Source organism: Peromyscus leucopus, chromosome 7, assembly GCF_004664715.2.
Source record: "Peromyscus leucopus breed LL Stock chromosome 7, UCI_PerLeu_2.1, whole genome shotgun sequence".
NCBI classification, from domain to species: Eukaryota; Metazoa; Chordata; class Mammalia; order Rodentia; family Cricetidae; genus Peromyscus; species Peromyscus leucopus.
Window position 1 is genome coordinate 113,223,292 of NC_051069.1, and position 20,832 is coordinate 113,244,123.

General features: G+C 50.4%; 2 protein-coding genes across 3 annotated transcripts; both read left to right on the plus strand.

Annotated features, from left to right (window-relative positions):
* Nucleotides 1-2,511: 2,511 nt before the first annotated feature.
* Nucleotides 2,512-6,862, plus strand: Tmed4 (transmembrane p24 trafficking protein 4). Of its 2 annotated transcripts, none has more exons than XM_028870572.2 (5): nt 2,512-2,711; nt 2,887-2,987; nt 3,158-3,283; nt 3,504-3,650; nt 5,338-6,862. In XM_028870572.2, the coding sequence occupies exons 1-5, from the start codon at nt 2,552-2,554 to the stop codon at nt 5,485-5,487; spliced, it is 684 nt and encodes a 227-aa protein (XP_028726405.1). In that variant the 5' UTR covers nt 2,512-2,551; the 3' UTR covers nt 5,488-6,862. The 2 variants fall into 2 exon arrangements, with proteins under 2 accessions (XP_028726405.1, XP_028726406.1); XM_028870573.2 differs by having other exon boundaries at nt 2,534-2,587.
* A 2,963-nt stretch (nt 6,863-9,825) lies between these two features.
* Ddx56 (DEAD-box helicase 56) lies at nt 9,826-17,349 on the plus strand. Its single transcript, XM_028870574.2, has 14 exons — nt 9,826-9,935; nt 10,016-10,177; nt 10,807-10,967; nt 11,110-11,280; nt 11,388-11,478; nt 12,033-12,277; nt 13,195-13,314; nt 13,755-13,868; nt 13,965-14,059; nt 14,604-14,677; nt 14,788-14,877; nt 15,598-15,703; nt 16,264-16,337; nt 16,632-17,349. Exons 1-14 carry the CDS (start codon nt 9,876-9,878, stop codon nt 16,707-16,709), a joined length of 1,641 nt encoding a protein of 546 aa, XP_028726407.1. The 5' UTR covers nt 9,826-9,875; the 3' UTR covers nt 16,710-17,349.
* Nucleotides 17,350-20,832: the final 3,483 nt, after the last annotated feature.

Consider the following 20,832-nt stretch of genomic DNA (forward strand, 5'->3'; position numbering starts at 1 on the left):
CATGTCATTGCTGGGAATTGAACTCAGGTCCTCTGGAAGAGCTGCCAGTGCTCTTAACCTCTGAGCCATCTCTCCAGCCTTCAGATTGCTAGTTTCTTATGAAGGGATCCTAAACTGGAGCTATCTTGGACCTTAGAGAGATTTTGGAGGCACTAACAGAGCAGACTGTGCCCTGCTCTAAGTTACTCCATATTGAGTAAAACTGTGGATTCTGGACTGTAACTTGCCCCAAGACACCCCATTTTACAGATGTTTGGCCCTGTCTTGAATGTAACTGCAGAAATAATAATGACTCTGTACCTCACTGTGCACGTAAACACCACCACCTGCCTAGTGCTACCCATGAAACAGACCAATAAACACTTATAAAGTACTATCTATAAACATCCCAAAGTAGATTGGGATCATATGAATGTACTGGTGTGTTAAGACAGTATCAGAAAACAAGGCCTAAGAACTTACCAAATATATCAGACTGAGCCAGGGTCCAATATCCTCGACTGAACCCCATAAAGAGGAACACTCCTGGCCTGCCATCTTGTTATAGAAGTGTAGTTCAAGGGATTGCAGTCAAGGGGCTTCTCAGTGTTCCCCAGGGTTCAGCTCAACTAGGTCTCTGCCAATAGTTCATTTTCTTGGTCCATCTGGACCTGGTCCTGAACTTTGTCTCTATGGTCCTGTGATCCCACATTTCACTTTTGCCTGGCTCAACTCTATGACTCCCAGCTCTAAAGAGCTCCAACAGCTCTGTGCCTGGTTCAGTTAACCTAACAGAACCACTCAGTAGCTCTGTATTGGTGTGGGCTCCATGCTTCTGCCTTCCACTAAGAAGACCTCTTTGAACTCCTTGGCTTCTGATGCATCCTTTTTTACTTTTTCTTCTTCTTCCTCCTCCTCCTCTTTCTCCTCCTCCCCCTTTTTTTTTTTTTTTTTTTTTTTTTTTTTCATTTTTTGAGACAGGGTTTCTTTGTGTAACAGCTTTAGCTGTCCTGGGACTTGCTCTGTAGACCAGGCTGGCCTCAAACTCACAGAGATCCACCTGCTTCTGCCTCCTGTGTGCTAAGATTAAAGGTGTGTGCCACCACGCTCAGCTTATAGCCCTTCTTTAACACACACACACACACACACACACACACACACACACACACACACACACACTGTTCTAATTTGCTTTCTGTTGCTGTGGTAAACACCATGACCCAAAGCAACTTGGGAGGAAAGGGTTTATTTGGTTTATGGGTTACGGTCCATCACCAAGGGAGCGTAGGGCAAGTGTCTAAGGCAGAAACTTGGAAGCAGAAACTGAGGCAGAAACCATGGAAAAGTGCTGCTTTCTGGCTTTATTCCTCTGGCTTGATCAGCTGCCTTCCTGATACAACCCAGGACCACCTGCCCAGGGATGCTACCACCTACAGTGGGCCAGGCTCTCCTTCACCAACTAACTGATAACCAAGAAAATGCCCCATAGACAGACCCATAAGCCAGTTCAATCCTCAGTTGATGTTCCCTTTCCCAGATGTGTCAAGTTGACAACTGATGTTATGACATATACATAGACATAATCACTGTTATGATGTATATATAATGTGTGACCTGAGAGATAGAATTAGTAATTAAGATTGGACTAAAAGAAACTGTTTGTGTTGGGGGCACCTGGGGGGGGGGGGTAGCATGCAGGAAGTTCATCTTCAGCTGCTTAGCTGCACCAGGTGTGGTGACGCGCTGCTCAGAAGGTGGCGGCAGGAGGATCACAGCTTCTAAGCTAAGTAGCCAAGTCTAGGCCAACCTCAGATACTTGGGACCCTGTTCAAACAAAAAACTCAAGCGCTTGCCAAATTGATACTAAGGGAATTGTAGTCAATGAAGGTGACTAACTTGTGAATTTATTGTCACTCAACAAGTCCTGCAATTGTGAGACGACCCAAATGTGTTTCTTCTGTAGGATCCTCAGGAGAATGGTTTACTTTGCTTCCGGCACTGAGGACAAGAAGAACTCAGGCTGTTCAGGCCTCGGCTAGGGGATAACCATCTCACTACTGGCGAGTCTAAATTCACAAGGTCGCCTAGCACCCTACATGGAAACAGCTCGTATGCCTTCTTGCACGGTGCGCAGGTGCAGAGCGGTGCACAGCATGGGCACTTAGCTCAACGACGAGGGACCGTAGCCTTGGGCAGCAAACACGCGCAGGCGCTTTACCTCTGTGTCCAAATTCACAAGGTCGCCTAGCACCCTACTTGGAAACAGCTCTTACGCCCCCGTGTACGGTGCGCAGGCGCAGAGCGGTGCATAGCAAGGGCACTTAGCTCACCGACTAGGGACCGTAGCCTTGGGCAGCATCCACGCACTGGCATTTTACTTCTGGGTGGTTACACTAGGAGGTGCGCAGGCGCAGAGCTCTGCAAAACTGGGGTTTGGCATTGCGCGGGATAGACAGAGCCGGGTAAGGGAGCGGAGGACTCGCAACCCCGCGCAGGCGCACTTCCCCCTTTCGTACCGGCGCGCAAGCGTTGAGCAGTACGCAGACCTGCGCATGCGCGGAGTTGAGGCGCGATGGCAGGTGTCGGGGTCGAGCGTCTACAGGCGATGGTGCGATTTGCGCTGCTGGTGCTTACTGTGTGTGCCGCGGGTGCCCATGGGCTCTATTTCCACATCGGCGAGACTGAGAAACGTTGCTTCATCGAGGAAATACCCGACGAGACCATGGTCATCGGTCAGGGGGCTGAGGGTGGAGAGGCCCTTTGTTTTCGCCTGGCCCTCGGAAGCGCCCCTGCTCCCCTGTCAGCTCGCCCCCAGGCTGAGGGTGCCTTGAGGGCGCCAGGTCCCCAGTCCAGCGCCCCGGGGCCGCTTGTTGGGGGCCCGGTCGTGACTGTGTATCTGCCCCGCAGGCAACTATCGAACCCAGATGTGGGACAAGCAGAAGGAGGTCTTCCTGCCCTCCACCCCTGGCTTGGGCATGCATGTCGAAGTGAAGGACCCGGACAGCAAGGTAAGTCCCCCCGCCCCCGCCCCCGGAAGGCTCTAGCGGGTGTCAGCTGCCCATTCACGTCCTCATGGGATGTAAAGTACCTCCTGGGTCCTGAGAAAAGGTCCCTAGGTATGATCAGGTCTTGCGTTTTGAGAGGTCGTTGTAAAGTTGGGACCTGATGCGCGTTGCAGGTGGTACTGTCCCGGCAATATGGCTCCGAGGGCCGCTTCACATTCACTTCCCACACACCCGGTGACCATCAGATCTGTTTGCACTCCAACTCCACCAGGATGGCTCTCTTCGCTGGAGGCAAACTGGTAAGAGACTCAGGCTTAGGTGTTTTCACTTTATTCCAAAGTTGATGTATTGCCAACTTTCTTTTTCTTTTAATTTTGCCCTTTTGGCGGAGTGGGTGGGCACAGTCACAACTGGGGAAAACCAGGCTTGCCCTGCTGCCTCAGCCAGAGCCAAGAACGGACTCCATAACAGTACCAGACGGTGGGCGGCACCCAGTCGTTCATTCCTCTTTCCTTGTAGCGTGTCCACCTGGACATCCAGGTTGGGGAGCATGCCAACAACTACCCTGAGATTGCTGCTAAGGATAAGCTGACAGAGCTGCAGCTTCGAGCTCGCCAGTTGCTTGATCAGGTGGAACAGATCCAGAAGGAGCAGGATTATCAGAGGGTAAGGGCGTGGATCTCTTTGCACTTGGAGGTTGCGATTGACCTTTGAACCCACCGTTTAGTGTTTCTGCTTGGGGCCTTCCCTACCTGCGAGTTAAGCTTCGCAGAGAATGAATTGGGAGGTATCAGGCAACGAAGGTGAGGTTTGGTTTCTGTTTTTGTGGTTTTTGGCACTTTATGGGTATGTCTGCAGTGCCGAGGGTTGAACCCAGGGCCTCACCTGAATGCTAGTCAAGATCTCTACCACTGAGCCACACTTTCACTCTATCATACGTTTATATGTGTGTGCGTGTGCACATATATATATATACATATATATATATATATATACACACAATGTATTATGTATTGATCATACACACACACACACACACACACACTTCACCATCCAGAATTTTCCATCCAGGCCTGGCCCTGCTTAGCTTCTGAGATCAGATCTCAAGGGTTCAGGGTAATGTGGCTGTGGACCCTTTAGTTCTGTTTTTGTTTTTTATTGTTATGAAATACATATAAAACTTAGCACATAATACTGTGGCATTAAGTAGATTCATATTGTGTTGCAACCATATCTACCTTCTATCTGCCTAACTTTCGCCTTCCCAGAGACCCTGACCCCGTCAAGCACTCCACTTCCCTAGTTGCAGTTTGGTGTTTTGTCTGTGATCCTGATTGGTGTTAAACACTGACTCCCCACTTTCTTCCCATGCTGCTGCTCTACTTTCTTGCCTATGGTCTTGACCACTGTAACTCAACTAAGTGGAATCCTTTTGCAACTGTCTTAGTTCATTTATCACAGTGTGTCCAGGGTTCATCTGTCTCGTGGTGTGTCAGAATTCTGTTTTTCACATTTATTTATTTTTGCAGTGATAGAAATTGAATATCATATAGGCTAGATAAGGGCTCTGAACTCTATCATGCCCCCCACTTAAAGATTTGTTTTCTTATCAATTGTGTGTGTGTGTGTGTGTGTGTGTGTGTGTGTATGGTTTATGTATGTGTAGTACAGGTGTCCCCTGAGTTCAGAAGAGGGTATCAGATCCTCTGGAGCTAGAGCTACAGGTGGTTGTGACCAAGCTGAGATGGGTCCTCTACAAGAAGAGCATGAGCAGTGTGAGCTCTTAACCACCGGTCATCTCTCTAGCCTATAGAGCTATCCGAGCACCCCTGCCCCTCTTTAAGACAGGGTTTCTCTGTGTAGTCCTGGCTGTTCTGGATCTCGCTCTATAGACCAGGCTGGCCTCGAACTCAGATCCGCCTGCCTCTGCCTCCCGAGTGATGAGATTAAAGTTGTGCACCACCACATCCAGCTGCAGAGCTCTCCTTTTAGGGTTGAATAATAGTCTGTTGTATATAGAGACCCCATCTTGCTTTGGATAGTTATTTCTAAATTGTATGAACTGATCTAGAGAGGACAGTGTACAATCTAATAATTCCAATTGCTTGCTTGTTTTCCACTGGCTCTTATTGTAGAAGCATTATTTTAGTCCTAGCAGAGATGGTTGTAGAGGGACATCACTCTCCTTAGGGGCAGTCTCAGTGGTGGGGGACTAGCCACCTAATGGACTAATTCCAGGTGGTATTCCGAGACATTTGGTCTGGGAGTCTGCAGTCATACACATAGAGGGACCTTGTAATAGCAGACTGTGTTTTCCTGTCCATTCTAATCCCTTGTTCACTGTCCCATGCAGTATCGTGAAGAACGCTTCCGTCTGACCAGTGAGAGCACCAACCAGAGGGTCCTGTGGTGGTCGATCGCCCAGACTGTCATCCTTATCCTCACCGGAATCTGGCAGATGCGTCACCTCAAGAGCTTTTTTGAGGCCAAGAAGCTGGTGTAGGGCTCTTGCCGTATAACCTTTCCCTTTTACCTCAATTATTTGATAATCTCCCCATCTAGTCCCTGTCCACCTGGCTTTTGAGGAGGAAAAATGAAAAAACAATGTGTCACATTGGTCTCGTGGCAGTAAGCCATTGAGATCAGCTACCTTTTGACCCTCCAAGAAACAGGCATTGGCCCGAGCTTTCCAAATCTGCCTTAGGGTTTGGGAGATGTTGGAATTAACCCAAGATCAAGTCATTTCTTTTGCCTCTGGTGTTCTTCTGTTTTTGAAGACAAAATGTCCAAATGCTCTTCTGTTTGTCTGCTTGTGTAGTAGGCAACTGGCATGCCCCGTGGAGGAGACCCTGCCTCAGTGTTCCTGGGTCAGTCCTGAGTTCTCTCAAATCTTTGTGAATGTAAATAAGGGGCAGTTCTTGGCCCTGAAGGATTGAGATGTTTTTCTATATTTTAGAACTATTTTTGGATAAATTATATATTTTCCTTTCTGGTTGAATCATCGCTGCCTGTAACAAGCCAAAAACACTAATCCAGACCTTACGCGTTGTACTTATTCACACATTTTGAATAACCTCCCTGCAGTGCTCAGACTTTCAGCAGTCTGGGGCCAGAAAGCAGATACGGTAGTTACTCTCAAGTCCGTCTTAGAAGGCCAAGAAGAGCTCTCTTGAGCGCGTGTGAGTCCAATCCCACAGGGTCACAGAGTCGGGAAAGAGAGTGACAGTGACCCGCAGCAGACACTCTCAGTCAGCTTTCAAGGAAGCAATGGAAAGGGTTTCGTGGGCTCTTTTTTTGTTTTTGAGACAGTCTCGCTCTGTTGCTCTGGCTGGCCTGGAACTCCTTATGTGGACTAGACTAGCCTCAGATCCACCCATGTCTGCCTACCAACTGCTGTGATTAAAAAGGCATGTGCCACCACACCTGACATAAATATTTTCTTCAAGGGAACCAGATTTTGGTTCTGGATACAGATTTTTTTTTTCCAATGAAATAAAACATAGTATATATAAAATAATAGGTTGTGGGCAGAGGTGAAGCAAAAAAAAAAAAAAAAAGTAAGGTTACTGGCCTAGACTGCTTGCCTTTATAGAAGAGATGGGGTAGACTTCAGTGGGCCCTCAGGCTGCGGCTTGGCCTGGGAGCGGATGGGTTGATGGCTTACCCATTCTGAAAGGTCACCCTAGTAGAGAAGAGGGCATCGTGGAACTGACAGCAAAGACATTGGCTTCTTAGCCCCTGAATCATAAACAGCACTTTCCCTACCCGCTTCCGTAGAAACCTCATGCCAGTGCTGCCCGTTCTTGATATTTTACTTCACAGTTTTATTATATATTTATTTGGAATATTTATTAAATTCCTTTTTCTGACTTATAGAACCAAACTCTCCCCTTATTTCTGTGTACTCTACTATATATGAACCTGTTCCCCTCCCCCCCAGACGGGTTTCTCTGTGTAGTTTTGGAGCCTTTCTGGAACTCACTCTGTAGACCAACCTGGCCTCGAACTCACAGAGATCTGCCTCCCGAGTGCTGGGATTAAAGGCGTGTGCCACCACTGCCCGGCTTATGAACCTGTTTTACACTTAGAATATATGCATTTTTTTTTTTTAGTTTGCAAAGAGGAAGGCAAAAAAAAAAAAAAGGAAAAGTTCTACATATCCCTTCTATTTCCTATTTCTAATTCTGGATGACCACTTAACCACCAGAAAAATTCCTCTGGTACTCAAAATAGTTTTGCAGTTTTCTTCAGTTTAGGATCAGTATGAGAAGCCGGGTGGTGGTGGCGCACGCCTTTGATCCCAGCACTTGGGAGGCAGAGGCAGGTGGATCTCTGAGTTCAGACCTGGTCTACAGAGTGAGTTCCAAGACAGCCAAGGCTACACAGAGAAACCCTATCTTGAAAAACAAAATTAGTATGAGAAATTAGATATTAAGAGAGTTGTTTAGTTTTAGAGACAGAGTATATGTAGCCTTGGTATACACCAGAGTGGCCTTGAACTCACAGAAATCCACCTGCTTCTGCCACTGGAGTGCTGGGATTAAAGGCCTGTGCCACCATGCACAGAAAGAGAATGCCTTCATTTGTTTTTGGGACAGCCTTGAGGTAGCACTTGTGTTGGTCTTTAAGTCAAGATCCTCTTGGCCCTGCCTTCCAACTGTTGGGATTGTAAGTGTGTGTCAACATGCCCAGAAATAAGATGTCTTTTAAATGACTTAGATGTTTGGACTCGTAGTGTGAGGCTCTTGAGAAGAGATAGGTATCTGCTGTGTTGATGTCTCAAGAATTGTAGCCAGCAGAGCAGACACTGGACCTGAGAGAGTAAGAGGCTAGAAAAGGCCAGGCGTTGGTGGGCTTGTCCAACAGTGAACACACTAGAGCACGCACACACACACACACCCATGCACAAGCAGGGTTTCTCCTGCTGATTCATTTCAACTCCACCTTGGAGACTTAACAGATTTCTGGCAGCACTCAAGTACTGCCAGATGCAGGCTTGTATATGAGAAGTATGGTGGGCAGGAGAATGACTGCCCCCAAATCTCTATTCTAATCCCTGAAAGGCATGAATGCCATCCTCGATCCCTTTACGGGTGTAGCCTAAGACCATCAGAAAAAGATATATACATTACAGGGCTGGAGAGATGGCTCAGAGGTTAAGAGCACTGACTGCTCTTCCAGAGGTCCTGAGTTCAATTCCCAGCAACCACATGGTGGCTCACAAACATCTGTAATGAGATCTGGTGCCCTCTTCTGGCCTGTAATCATACATGCTGTATACAAAATAAATAAATAAATAAATCTTAAAAAAAAAAAAAAAGATGTACATTACAATTTGTAAGAGAAGCAGAATTACAGTTATGACATAGCAACGAAAATAATTTCATGGTTGGGGTCATCACTACATGAGTATTAAAGGGTCCAGCATTAGGAAGGGTGAGAACCACTGGTGTAGTTCATCAGGATGAGCCCACTGTAATCACAGGTGCCAGAGACGAGCTTTGCAGTTAGGCTTCTAGACCTATCTGAAGTGTCCCTTCGGCTTAGCCTTCCACTTTTCCTCTCCTTTGCTGCTGGTTGAGAACTGAACTTAAGGCACCATGCATTCTAGGGAGGAGTTCTACACTGAGCCGGTTTCCCGCTTTTTAAAGACCCTCCGTTGGTCTTCCCTTCAGCTCAGCCCACTCCTGTTAGGAGGAGTGCTTTTTCTTTCTTAATAGACAGTCACTATACTAAAACACCAACAATCTCTTCTATTATTGCCCTAACGATAATTACCAGATGGCTTAAAACAATAAACTGTTAGGTTTGAGACCAGACTAGGTGACCTCCGGGCAAGCAGTTTATTACAGAGCCAGACAGTGGCAGGGTGAAGGAACGGCTTTTAATCCGCTGGGGAGGGAGCAGAGTTCTCTTAAGTTCCCTTGTGATGGAAGTGGTAGCAGGGGAGGTGCTCAGACCTGGGCTGACATCACCCAACTAGACTTGGAGACGCAGTTTATTGTATTTTCGGCTTTAGAAAGTGTTTAAGAGGTTCCAATGGTGTCGGGCGTGGCGGTGCAGCTTTAATCCCACCCAGCCTGGTCTACCTGCCAAATTCCAGGCCAGCCACAGCTAAACAGTGAGAACCTGTGTCAGAAAAACAGAATAAAAAAGTCCCAAGAACATCCCAGGGAAAGGGATTCTGGAAGAATGGGCCTAGCTGGCATGTGGTAACACCTGACTGCAGCCCAGAAGGTTTTGGTTTTCTGGGAAAGTCGGGTCCCAGGAAGGGGTCGGGTCAACTTAGCACTTCAGCGAGCTGCAAAAGACAGCAGGACGTGTGGCAGGGTCCGCCAGAGTCTTCATAGCAGCTGGTTTTGGTTTTTTGAGAGTTTTTCTGTGTAGCTCTGCCTGTCCTGGCACTCTGTAGACCAAGGCTGGCTTCGAACTCAGCGATGCGCCTGCCTCTGCCTCCCAACTGCTGGATTAAAAGGCGTGCTGGCTGGGCGTAACATTTATCTTAATAGGTGAACACTGTGTGTCGTGATTTCAGCCGGGTCAGAGTCTCTCACACTGGTTACCCACAGACCTATAACTCCCCTGCGCATATGCCGATGTGGCGGCCTTGCTCCTCCTCCTCCTCAGCCCCAAAGCGGTCGGATCCTAACCATAATTTAGCAGGCCAAGTCCTGCCCCGCCACTCTGCCACTCTGTGCGTCAGGGAAGGTTGGGGCGCCAGGGGACACCTACCCAAGGCTCTCAGAGACCGCCTCTGAGCCTGCGCACGGTTTGCTACAACCCCGATTCCCACACGGAAAAACTTCCCGGAAGTGACGGCTCCCCCGGAACTGATTAGTTGTTAGTTTGTCCCGCCCTTACGCGTGCGCACTGTCAGCACGGGAGCACGCCATGGAGGACCAAGAAGCGCTGGGTTTTGAACACATGGGGCTGGATCCCCGGCTCCTGCAGGTAGGGGGACGGTTGTGTTGCTGGGACCCGGCGTGCCGCCGCACTCGGCGCCGCCTGAGCCGCGTCCTTTCCCTTCTTAGGCTGTCGCCGACTTGGGCTGGTCGCGACCGACGCTGATCCAGGAGAAGGCCATACCTCTGGCCCTGGAGGGGAAGGACCTCCTGGCCCGCGCCCGCACGGGCTCCGGGAAGACGGCAGCTTATGCGCTTCCGATGCTGCAGTTGCTTCTGCACAAGAAGGCGGTAGGTAGCGAGAGGGGCGGTGGGCACGAGGAAGGAAGCCCCAGAAGACCGGGGAGGGAAGGGTCCCTGTGTGCAAAGGTTTCTCTTGCTCCCTTGCTCGTGTTTGGCGGGCTAGAGAGAACCTGGTCCATTTGCCGCATAAGCTCAGAGCTCGAGTTCAGGTTACCTGGCTCTCTACCCAGGCCTTGCTGCCACTACCACTAGCCGTGTGGTAATCTTGAGTAAACCGTTTTTTATCTAGAGAATACACATCAGCTCCATACCTTGTCTGTGTTAGTTTCCGACACGCACCAAGTTATTTTCCAATTTCAGTGCTCGTGAAAGCTCTCCCTTCAGTGTTCTGAGGTGGGCAGAATTAAGAGTTTATCAGAACACAGCTAAGTCATTGTATTGTTCGGTCCCCACAGTTTGGAAGAGGTGGAGAAAGGCAAAAGGGGGACCCAGTACTTTTTTTGGGGGAGGGGGTTCGGGACAGGGTTTCTCTGTGTAGTTTTGGTGCCTGTCCTGGATCTCGCTCTGTAGCCCAGGCTGGCCTCGAACTCACAAAGATCCGCCTTTCTAAAGGCGTGCACCACCGCCGCCCGGCAGGACCCAGTACTTTTAACAGTCTTTAACTCATGCTTTTACAGACAGGTCCTGTAACGGAACAGGCCGTGAGAGGCCTTGTCCTTGTCCCTACTAAGGAGCTGGCCCGGCAGGCCCAGTCCATGATCCAGCAGCTGGCTGCCTACTGTGCCCGGGATGTGCGAGTGGCTAATGTCTCCGCTGCTGAAGACACAGCTTCTCAGAGGTAGGTGAAGCCCGCTGGGCTCTAAAGGAACAGAGCTATGCAAAGACGTGGCTTTGGTTTTGTGAACAGCAAGAGAAGGCAGGTCTGCCAGAGTGAGGTTCTGGCGGCTAAATTCGTGCTCCCTGTAACTTGCCCCCTGCAGAGCTATGTTGATGGAGAAGCCAGATGTGGTGGTGGGGACTCCGTCCCGAATATTAAACCACTTGCAGCAGGACAGCTTGAAGCTCCGTGACTCCCTGGAGCTGCTGGTGGTAGACGAAGCTGACCTCCTTTTTTCCTTTGGCTTTGAAGACGAGCTCAAGAGTCTGCTCTGGTAAGGAAGAGACGGAAGTGGCGCCTGGTGGGACCCTCCGTGAGCCCAGACTTGGAGTGGGATGGGCGCGGGACTCGAGCCTGACCACGTCCTGGTTTTTCCTTCAGTCACTTGCCCCGGATTTACCAAGCCTTCCTCATGTCGGCCACTTTCAATGAGGACGTCCAAGCTCTGAAGGAGCTGGTGCTGCATAACCCGGTAAGGAGTGCCGAGGGAGCATTGGGGCTGGAGCCGGGGACACTCGGAGGAAACGTTTGGCGTTTGGGGTGGGACTGTTGTTGGATGTGTCCTTCCTGGTTCTTAGTCACCTCAAATGATTGTATGTTTCTAGGTGTCCCCAGTCCAGACTGTGCTTTGCCCAGAAGGCTTACCTGGGGTCACTGTGTCCTCAAGGGGAGCTAAAATTCTAAGATCAGAGTTCTCTTGTATATATTGCAGTCTTCAGAACCATCGTGTAGGCCTTCCGTGCTGCATGCTGTCTCCTGTCTGTTTCTCTTTGTTGTGTGCACTGATGCTGTATGTATTGTGTATGTATGTATAGTATACATGTATAGTTTCTGTGTACCACAAAGTTAGGGTGCTTTGAGTTCTTAGGTACGACCCTGGGGGTAGGATGTGTGTGTAGTGGGGAGGTGGGGTGATGGCTCACTGTCTGCTCTGCACTGATGTGGGTGCTTTGGTTGGTGAGGCCGTGGCCATAGCGTAGCGCCTCTTCCTGTTCTTTCCTGATCACAGGTGTATCTTCTTCCTAGGTTACCCTCAAGTTGCAGGAGTCGCAGCTGCCGGGGCCAGACCAGCTGCAGCAGTTTCAGGTGGTCTGTGAGACTGAAGAAGACAAATTCTTGCTGCTCTATGCCCTGCTCAAGCTGTCACTGATTCGGGGCAAAGCCTTGCTCTTTGTCAACACTCTAGAGAGGGGTTACCGGCTCCGTCTTTTCCTGGAACAGTTCAGCATCCCCTCCTGCGTGCTCAATGGAGAACTCCCGCTGCGCTCCAGGTTTGTTCGGGTCTGTGTCTTGGTGAAGATAAGCGGAGAAGAAACATGGAAGGAGAACCCAGTTCATTCTTTTCTTTTTGTAAGAGTTTGTGCTGATTTGTAGTCCAGGCCGGCCTTGAACTTCAGTCCTCCTGCCTCAGTTTTCCAAGTGCTGGAATTAAAGGGATGGGCCAGCTCACACAGCTTCTCCCCTCCCCTCCCTTTGCAGTGCCAGGGAGTGAACCCAGAGCCTGTTCATGCTGGACAAGCGCTCAGCCGCCGAGTGCTACACCCAGCCCCGTGTTCTTGTTTCTCTCTCGCGCTTTTTTTTCTTGAGACAGGGTTTCTCTATGTAATCTTGGTTGTCCTGGAACTTGCTCTGTAGATCAGGCTGGTCCCAAACTCACAGAGATCCACCTGCCTCTGTCTCCCAAGTGCTAGGATTAAAGGCGTGCGCCGCCACTGCCTGGCTTTGTTCCTGTTTTTAAGCACTTGCTGGGGCTCAGACTCTCAACATACGTGATGAGTATTTCTCACGACCCTGAAATACTTACTAGTGCTCCATTTAGGGGAAGAAATTATTTATTTTTATTTTTTATATGCATGGGTGTTTTGCTTGCGTTTATTTATGTATTTATTTATGCCTGACGCCTGTGGATGCCAGAAGAGGGTGTTGGAGCTCTTAAAATTGGAGTTACAGACAACTTATTAGCCACCATATTGGTACTGGGAATAGAGCGTGGATCCTCTGGGAGAGCAGCCAGTGAATTTAACCACTGAGCCCATTACTCATTTCCAACTGAGGAAGTTGAGGCACAGCCCTGAAGATGATAAAGGAGGTTAAGGAGGACAAAGTAGGAAAGGATGGTGGGTAGGATGATGCTAGGACTGGGAGGAGCCTCTTGTGCTGTGGGCTGACCATTCCTCTCGGACTGCAGGTGCCACATCATCTCACAGTTCAACCAAGGCTTCTATGACTGTGTCATAGCGACAGATGCGGAAATCCTGGGACCCCCAGTCAAAGGCAAGCGGCGAGGCCGCGGGTCCAAAGGAGACAAGTGAGTCCACAGTTCTCTTTTATCAGCGTTCCCTCAAGAGGCCCGTTTCTGCATTTGTCAGGCTAAAGCCAAAGTGCATAGAGCAGACACTCTGGACGGTTATACCAGGCAGCCCTATGGGCCTTGCTTAGCTCCCTGGACAGACTTGGAGAAGCAGAGAAGGTGGTCAGACTCTGCCTGCACGCACAGCACAGTGTCAGGCCGGGCAAGGGGTGATGTGAGCTGACTTACAGGGGAGATGGTCCGGTCAGCCCCGGGCATGTGACTGTATTGTGCTCTTGCCCAGCACTGAGGTCAGGGCCAGAGTTTGGCCCTGAGGTAATTCTAATGTCCGAAAGTTTGGTGGTCTTTCAGCTTTGCTTACAAGGTAGTTTGGAGACTGAACTTGAGAATGCCTTTCCGAGGGCAAGGATCTGGCTGACATTGGGCTCTTTCCCCAGGGCCTCTGATCCGGAGTCAGGTGTGGCCCGGGGCATAGACTTCCACCACGTATCTGCCGTACTCAACTTCGACCTTCCTCCCACTCCAGAAGCCTATGTTCATCGAGCTGGCAGGTAGGAGGACGGCACTGTGGTGAGCCAGGGCATGCTGAAGGAGTTGGGGTGATGTGGACAGGCCAGTGATGCGTGCTTGATCCCCTCCCACTCTAGGACAGCTCGAGCCAACAACCCAGGCATAGTTCTGACCTTTGTGCTGCCCACGGAACAGTCTTCCTTGGCAAAGATTGAGGCGCTTCTCAGTGGAGGTAAGAGCCCTGGCTCCGTGCTCTTGGGTCTCTAGGAGCCAGGCTTCTCCCATCGCACCTTGAAACCTACCACAGTACCTAGTCATTGATGCACCCCTGTCATTGAAGAGCACGGGAGTGAGCAGGATGATTGACACTTGGAGGCTAGCCTGGGGTACATAGCAAGACCCTTTTGTTGTTGCTACTTTTAAATCAAGGACTGGATCAGTGGTTAAGGGCCCTTGCTGCTCCTTCAGAGGACTCAGGTTCGGTCCCTAGCATCCCCTTGGTCGTTCATAGCTGTCTGTAGCTCCAGGACCCTCTTGGCATCTGCAGGCATCAGACATGTACATGGTGGGTTGTGAGGCTGAGGCTATGATGGCACATGGGGCTCAAGGACGCACCCTTGACCAAAGCATCTTGGGAACTGCTCTCAGACCCAAGTGTAGTGAGGCTGAGTCGTCTCGGGGGATAGCCTCCTTCAGAGAAGAGGAGCAGCAGGCTGCTAAGGGAAGAAGGCCTTCCATGGCCCTGCCCTCAGCCCTCACTGCTGCCTTCTCCCCAGAGGGCGAGGCTCCCATCCTGCTTCCCTACCAGTTCCAGATGGAGGAGATCGAAAGCTTTCGCTATCGCTGCAGGGTAAGCTCAACACTGGGGTGGGCAGGGGGGGTGGTTGAGGAATGGGCTGTGACCCAGGGATTGTGCCCCATTGCTCAGGTATAAGGCTCTGACCCCTGGTCTGCCCACAGGATGCCATGCGCTCAGTGACCAAACAGGCCATTCGAGAGGCGAGATTGAAGGAGATCAAGGAGGAGCTTCTGCACTCAGAGAAGCTCAAGGTGAGGGCAAGCTTGGGAAGGCTGGTCAAGTTTTGAAGGCTGGCCAAGCTCTGGGGAGTGAGAAGCAGAGAGCTGGGCAATGTGCTGGCCTTTGGCAGGGAAACAGGAAGCCAGCTGAAAGACAGCTGGTTTGCTGGGGAGAACAGGGGGCACATTTCATGGTGGGCACTTGGCATTAGACACAAGTGAGCGTACGTGGGGTGGGGGGGTGGGGATGTGGGTGTGTGTGCATTCATGCACATTCATTGCAACACTATTAGGGAGCCAAAGATGGAAGCCCCGTCGTAGGGTCCACATCAGGGGCCTTAGAGTGTACAGGCCATACCTGGATGTCACACAGACTCTGGAAAGAGTGAAGAGGCTCTTGGTGTGATGAGGAATCTCATCTGTGATTCAGAGTGCTGTTGTTCGTGGCATAGAGAAGAATGTCTTGTGCAGGGCATGTCCTTGTACCGTGGTTGGGACTCAGAAGAACTAGAATCTAGCTGCGAACCCTCCAGAGTTGACAGATTTCCAGGAGGTGGTGATACTTGCCTTGCTGCAGCATTCAGTGCCTTACTTGGCCAGCAGAGGTCAGCTGTGCAAACCATGAGAAGCCAGTCCTGATCCGTGCTAGGCCTGCTCCGTGGCTGTCAAGGAGGGTGAAGAACAGAGTGGTAGGCAAACTTGATGAGGTCACTTTTTGTGCCTCTAAAACTCTGAGCTCTCTCTGCCTGTCAGACATACTTTGAAGACAATCCCAGGGACCTCCAGCTGCTGCGCCATGATCTGCCCTTGCACCCTGCGGTGGTAAAACCTCATCTGGGCAATGTCCCTGACTACTTGGGTGAGTGTTGCTGAGGATGAGGAGACTGGAGGAAATGGCCTACCTTTCCTTGGCCATCTTCCACCAGCCCCTGTGCTTGGTGTTGGGAAAGCTTCTTGCACGTGAGAGGATCTAGAGACCCAGGCAGCACAGCCTGTGTGAACATGAATAACTGTGCTGCCATGTACTACTAGCTCATGTAGACTTCACTCCCTCCCCTCCCCTCCCCTCCCCTCCCCTCCCCTCCCCTCCCCTCCCCTCCCTCTTTCTTCTCTCTGGATTGTTAAGACTCCCTGTGTAGCCCTGGCTGTCCTGGAACTCACTCTGTAGCCCAGGCTGGCCTTGAACTCAAAGATCCACCTGACTCTGCCTCCTGAGTGCTAGGATTAAAGATGTGCGCCACCACCGCCCACTGGAACTGTTTCTTGGGTCAGGATTGGAGACTGTGCTGCAGGTGTATAGGGTAGCACTGAGAAGGGGATGGGACAGTGCTGGAGGCCAGGTCTCTTGGGGTAGAGGGGACTGTAGCTGGAGTTTAGAAGCAGGGGTGAGGCTATGCTAAGGCCCAGCATCTCTTCCAGTTCCTGCTGCTCTTCGTGGCCTTGTGCATCCTCGTAAGAAACGGAGAAAGCTGCCCCCCTATAGGAAGGCTAAGGTATGTCTCCTGGGAGTCTTGGGACAATGGCAGGGTTACCTCCCTCCTTGCCTTCATCTTCAGCAGCTGCCTTGCCTGAGGGAGGGATAGGACTCGCAGGGATAGGGTGGGCTTGTGGTTTCACACAGCTGCCCAGAGGCTGTTTCTGACCGTAGCTGACCTCGCTCACATTGTCTGCAGCAGCTAATAGTCTCTGGCTTGTGGCACAGGGGTCTTGCCGGGTGCCAGCACCTCCCACTCCGTTGGGAGCATCTGACTGTTTCTCACAACTAACTTGTGACTCTGCCCCCGTAGAAGGTGAAGACCCAGAACCCACTGCGTGACTTCCGGCACAGGGGAAAGAAACCCAAACCCACAGCAAAGCCCTCCTGAGGTGGCCTGGGCCTGAGGACACTGAATTGGCATCCTGACCTGGATGGAGTGAGGGGGCTTCCACTCTGTGGGCACACTTTGATGCTCACTGTCTGGACAGACCGTACTTTGAAGCAGCAGCCTTGGGCACCCCATCTCCTTGGTACTGCTGGACTGCCATCCTGCGGCTTAACAGAATAAAGATTCTGGCTGCCCAGGCTGTGAGCCTCTGGCCTTTCGAAGAGACTGCTTTCCCGAGTCTCCAGAGTTGACAAACTTTCCAAAGGTGATATTGTCTGGCTTTGCTGCTGCATGTAGTACCTGGATTGGCCAGCAGAGGTCAGCTGTGGAAGCCATGAGAAGCCTGTCCTGATGCTGCTGGTCCAGTGCTGGGCCGTGGCTGACCCAGAGCCCTGTATCTGGTTCCTGTAGCTCCATTGATCTAGGTCAGCTGATAGATGGGCTTGTGTTCCCAGGACAGGGCATTCCTGACCACAAGCCCCTGGATCTCACCAGCACATTCATGTTTACATTCAAAGGGAAAAGTCACTGAGCCCTGGGAGCCAAGGCAGCTGGCTTCCCCTTCCTGGATGAAAGATGTGTGATAATTCTTGTCTGTTTCAGATACATGAGTAGTAGTATAATGAATGCACACCCATGACACCTGTTTTAGGGTTTCTATTATTGTGAAGAGACACCATGACCACAGCAACTCTTATAAAGGAAAACATTTATTTGGGGTGGTTTTCAGTTGCATAAGTTTAGTCCATTGTCATCATGGTAGGACATGGCTGCAAGCAGGCAGACATAGTGCTGGAGAAGGAGCTGAGAATTATGCACATTGGTCCACAGACAACCAGAAGTGAACTTTGACACTGGACGTAGCTTGAGCATAGGAGACCTCAAAGCCCACCCCCACAGGGACTCACTTCGTCCAACAAGGCCACACCTCCTAATAGTGCCACCCCCATGGGAGCCACTTTCTTTCATACCACCACAACCGCCCTTCCTCCGTGTCCTAACAGCACTGGCTACAGGAGCATTCAGAGGAGGTGATTCTCAGCTCGCCCAGCATCCTGTGTGCCCCCTGTACTACACTGTCACTCTATGGCTGTCCGCTTGTCACTTGCCTATCGGGCATCATTAGGTTAGACTGGTGGGAGGGGACAGTGGGAGAGGAGACAGTGTCAAATCAAAAGTGAGCTTTGCGGGGTTGGGGATTTAGCTCAGTGGTAGAGCGCTTGCCTAGCAAGCACAAGGCCCTGGGTTCGATCCTCAGCTCTGGAAAAAATAAAAATAAAAAAATAAAAGTGAGCTTTGGTTATAGTTAGGGTGTGTGGTGTCAGTGACAGGATCTGAGTTGTGGTTTCTACAGAGCAACAGGAATTGTCGATGGGTAGATATATTCCAGGGCCTCGATGCCCAGTGTTTGTACAGTCACGCCCAGTTGAATTGAGAAAAAGTCCTTAGAGCTGGAGACAAAGAACAACTCTGGGGGCTGGAAAGGTGATTTCCTGGATAGCATGCTTGCTGTGCAAGTAGTGAGGGCCCGAGTTTGCGCCCTAGCATCCGTGTAAAAGCTGGGTGTGGCGGTTTGCATCTGCAACTCCGCTGTGGGCCTCGTAGGCCGGGAAGGCAAATGATTCTTGGAGCTTCTGGCTAACAGTAGCTAAAACAGCAAGCTCTGAGTTCAGTGAAAGGCCTGATCTCAATAAGCTGGAGAGCAATAGAGGAAGACTCTGGAAGAACACAAGAGCCTCAACTTGTGGCCTCTGCATGCATAATAGCACGCAGAAAAAGAGCAACTCTTGGCCTTTCCCATCCTGCCTTGTTGACAACCCTGGACAGTTGAGTGCACTAAGTTGATTGTTGCATCCATGCCTGCTCTTAACAGGAAACGTTTTCCTATGGCTTCTGTCTATGATCCTGTCACTTTAGTTACCATGGTGAGGACATATGCACCAGAACCAAATAATGGAAAGATTTCCCCGTGAGATTTTTCTGGGGAGATGAAGCTGGTACTCTGCTGTGTGACGTCATCAAGGAGTGGGACCAGAGCTGTGGTGGAGAGCATGCCAGCTGTTACATGTATGCTTTCCTGCTTAGCAACCCTTGAGGAGGCTTAAAAGTGACTCAGTGGGATTGGCAAAATGGCCCAGCAGGTAAAGGTGCTTCCAACAAGGTGTGTGAACCAAATTCAATCTCGAACCCACATGGTGGAGGGAGAGCTGACTCCCACATACGTACCCCCTTCATACAAATAAGTTGAAAAACTGAAGCAACCTGGTCAAGATGAGGTCATGCAGATGTGGGACTAGGTAGGGTTTGGAGGCTGGCCAGGTCAGCGGTACAGGACCACATGGCTTAGTTGTCTGCCGCAGTAGCTGTTCTTGGGACTTTTGCTACTACTCCATCCTGTCCCACGAAGGTGATGTAAGGTGTAATCTGTTGCGGTTGCAACAGGCCCATCCCTTTGGGGGATGAAATGACAGGCTGTGGAGAGAACGTTCCCTGTGTTTTCTGAATCTATTTGGGAGAGTATGTAGAGCTCACTGTTTTCAGGTTACTATTGTGATGAAACACCATAATCCAAGTAACTGGAGGAGGAGAGAGTTTAGCTTACAGTTCCATATAACAGTTTATCAGCAAAAGTAGTGAGGGCGGGAACCTGGAGGCAGGAGTTGATGCAGAGGCCATGGAGGGGTACACTTAATGACTTAGCCTGCTTTCTAATAGAACTCAGGACTACCAGCCCTAGGATGGCACAACTCACAATGGACTGTGCCCTCCCCATCAATCACTAAGAAAATGCCCTACAGTCATGCCTACAGCCTGCTCATAAGGAGGCATTTTCTTAAGTGAAGTTCCCTCTCGAATGACTTCAGCTTGTGTCAAGTTGACATAAAACTGTCTAGCACACTCATTCTATGCCCAAATGGCCTTGTCATGTGTGAAGATTCAGGTGCTTGGGGTTAGCAGGGTTGTCTCTTGGACTCAATTTGGGAATGAAGTCTGTTACTAACCTTACAACAGCTTATCTAAACTAGGATAGGATGAGCCTGTGACTAGGTAGACTCAGAGTAGAGTCAAGAATGGGCTTACCTGGGACTAGGAGGCACTTGGCCAGGTAAACCTGGAAAGGAAGAACGTGGCAGCGCTTGCTGGAAGCTTGAGGCTTCGCCAAGCAGTAGAGAACAAAAAACAAAACCCAGACAGTTCTCCAGTCTGGGGATGCCCTACAGTCGGACATTCTCTTTTCTTTCCTTTTTTTTTTCTTTTTCTTTCTTTCTGCTCCCCTCTCCCCCGACGGTTTCTCTGTGTAGCTTTGGAGCCTATTCTGGAACTCACAGAGATCTGCCTCTGCCTCCCAAGTGCTGGGATTAAAGGCGTGTGCCACCACCGCCCGCCTCAGTCTGACATTTTCATTTTCACCTGGGCAAGCTGCTGTTCCTTGGCCATGACCTTATTTATAATCAGGAACAAGACAGTCTGCCTGCAAGAACATTTATGGGAACCAAGAATTGGACCCCTAGCTAGGCAGTGGTGCCACACATCTAGAGGCAGGTGGATCTGAGTTCAAGGCCAGCCTGGTCTACAGAGTGAGTTCCAGGATAGCCAGGACTGCACAGAGAAACCCCGTCTGGGGAGGATTTGGACCCCTAAGCTACAGTTGACTTCACAAGTTAGGACTTGTACCATCTGTTTCTGCCTGTAGGAGGAAAAGCATTGTGTATTCCTCAAGGCTTACATTCCAGGGTAGAGGGTTGACATTTGGGTAGTTCCCAAACCGGGAGAGAGTCAGATGGGGAAGCCAGGCTGCTGGAGGTTTGAGTTGGTCGGAGGGACTGCTGAGGCAGGAAGGGCAGGAGGGAATGGCAGTCCTGCAGGGGACCTACTTGTGCAAATTCCCTGGGAATGAAGGTGCATTTGAAGATGAAAACACCAGTGTGGTTGTCACCAAAGATTGTGACAGATTGAATTCATCCAGTTTGAACTTGGGAATCGGAAGGTCTCCTGTAAAAGGTGAAGGGAGTTCTGGGTTCTTAGAGGATAGCATCCTGACCAGATAGTCATACTATGTTGATAATGGGACAGGGTGTGTCCAGAACCTCTGGACCTAGAGCATGGAAGGTTCCATGCTCCG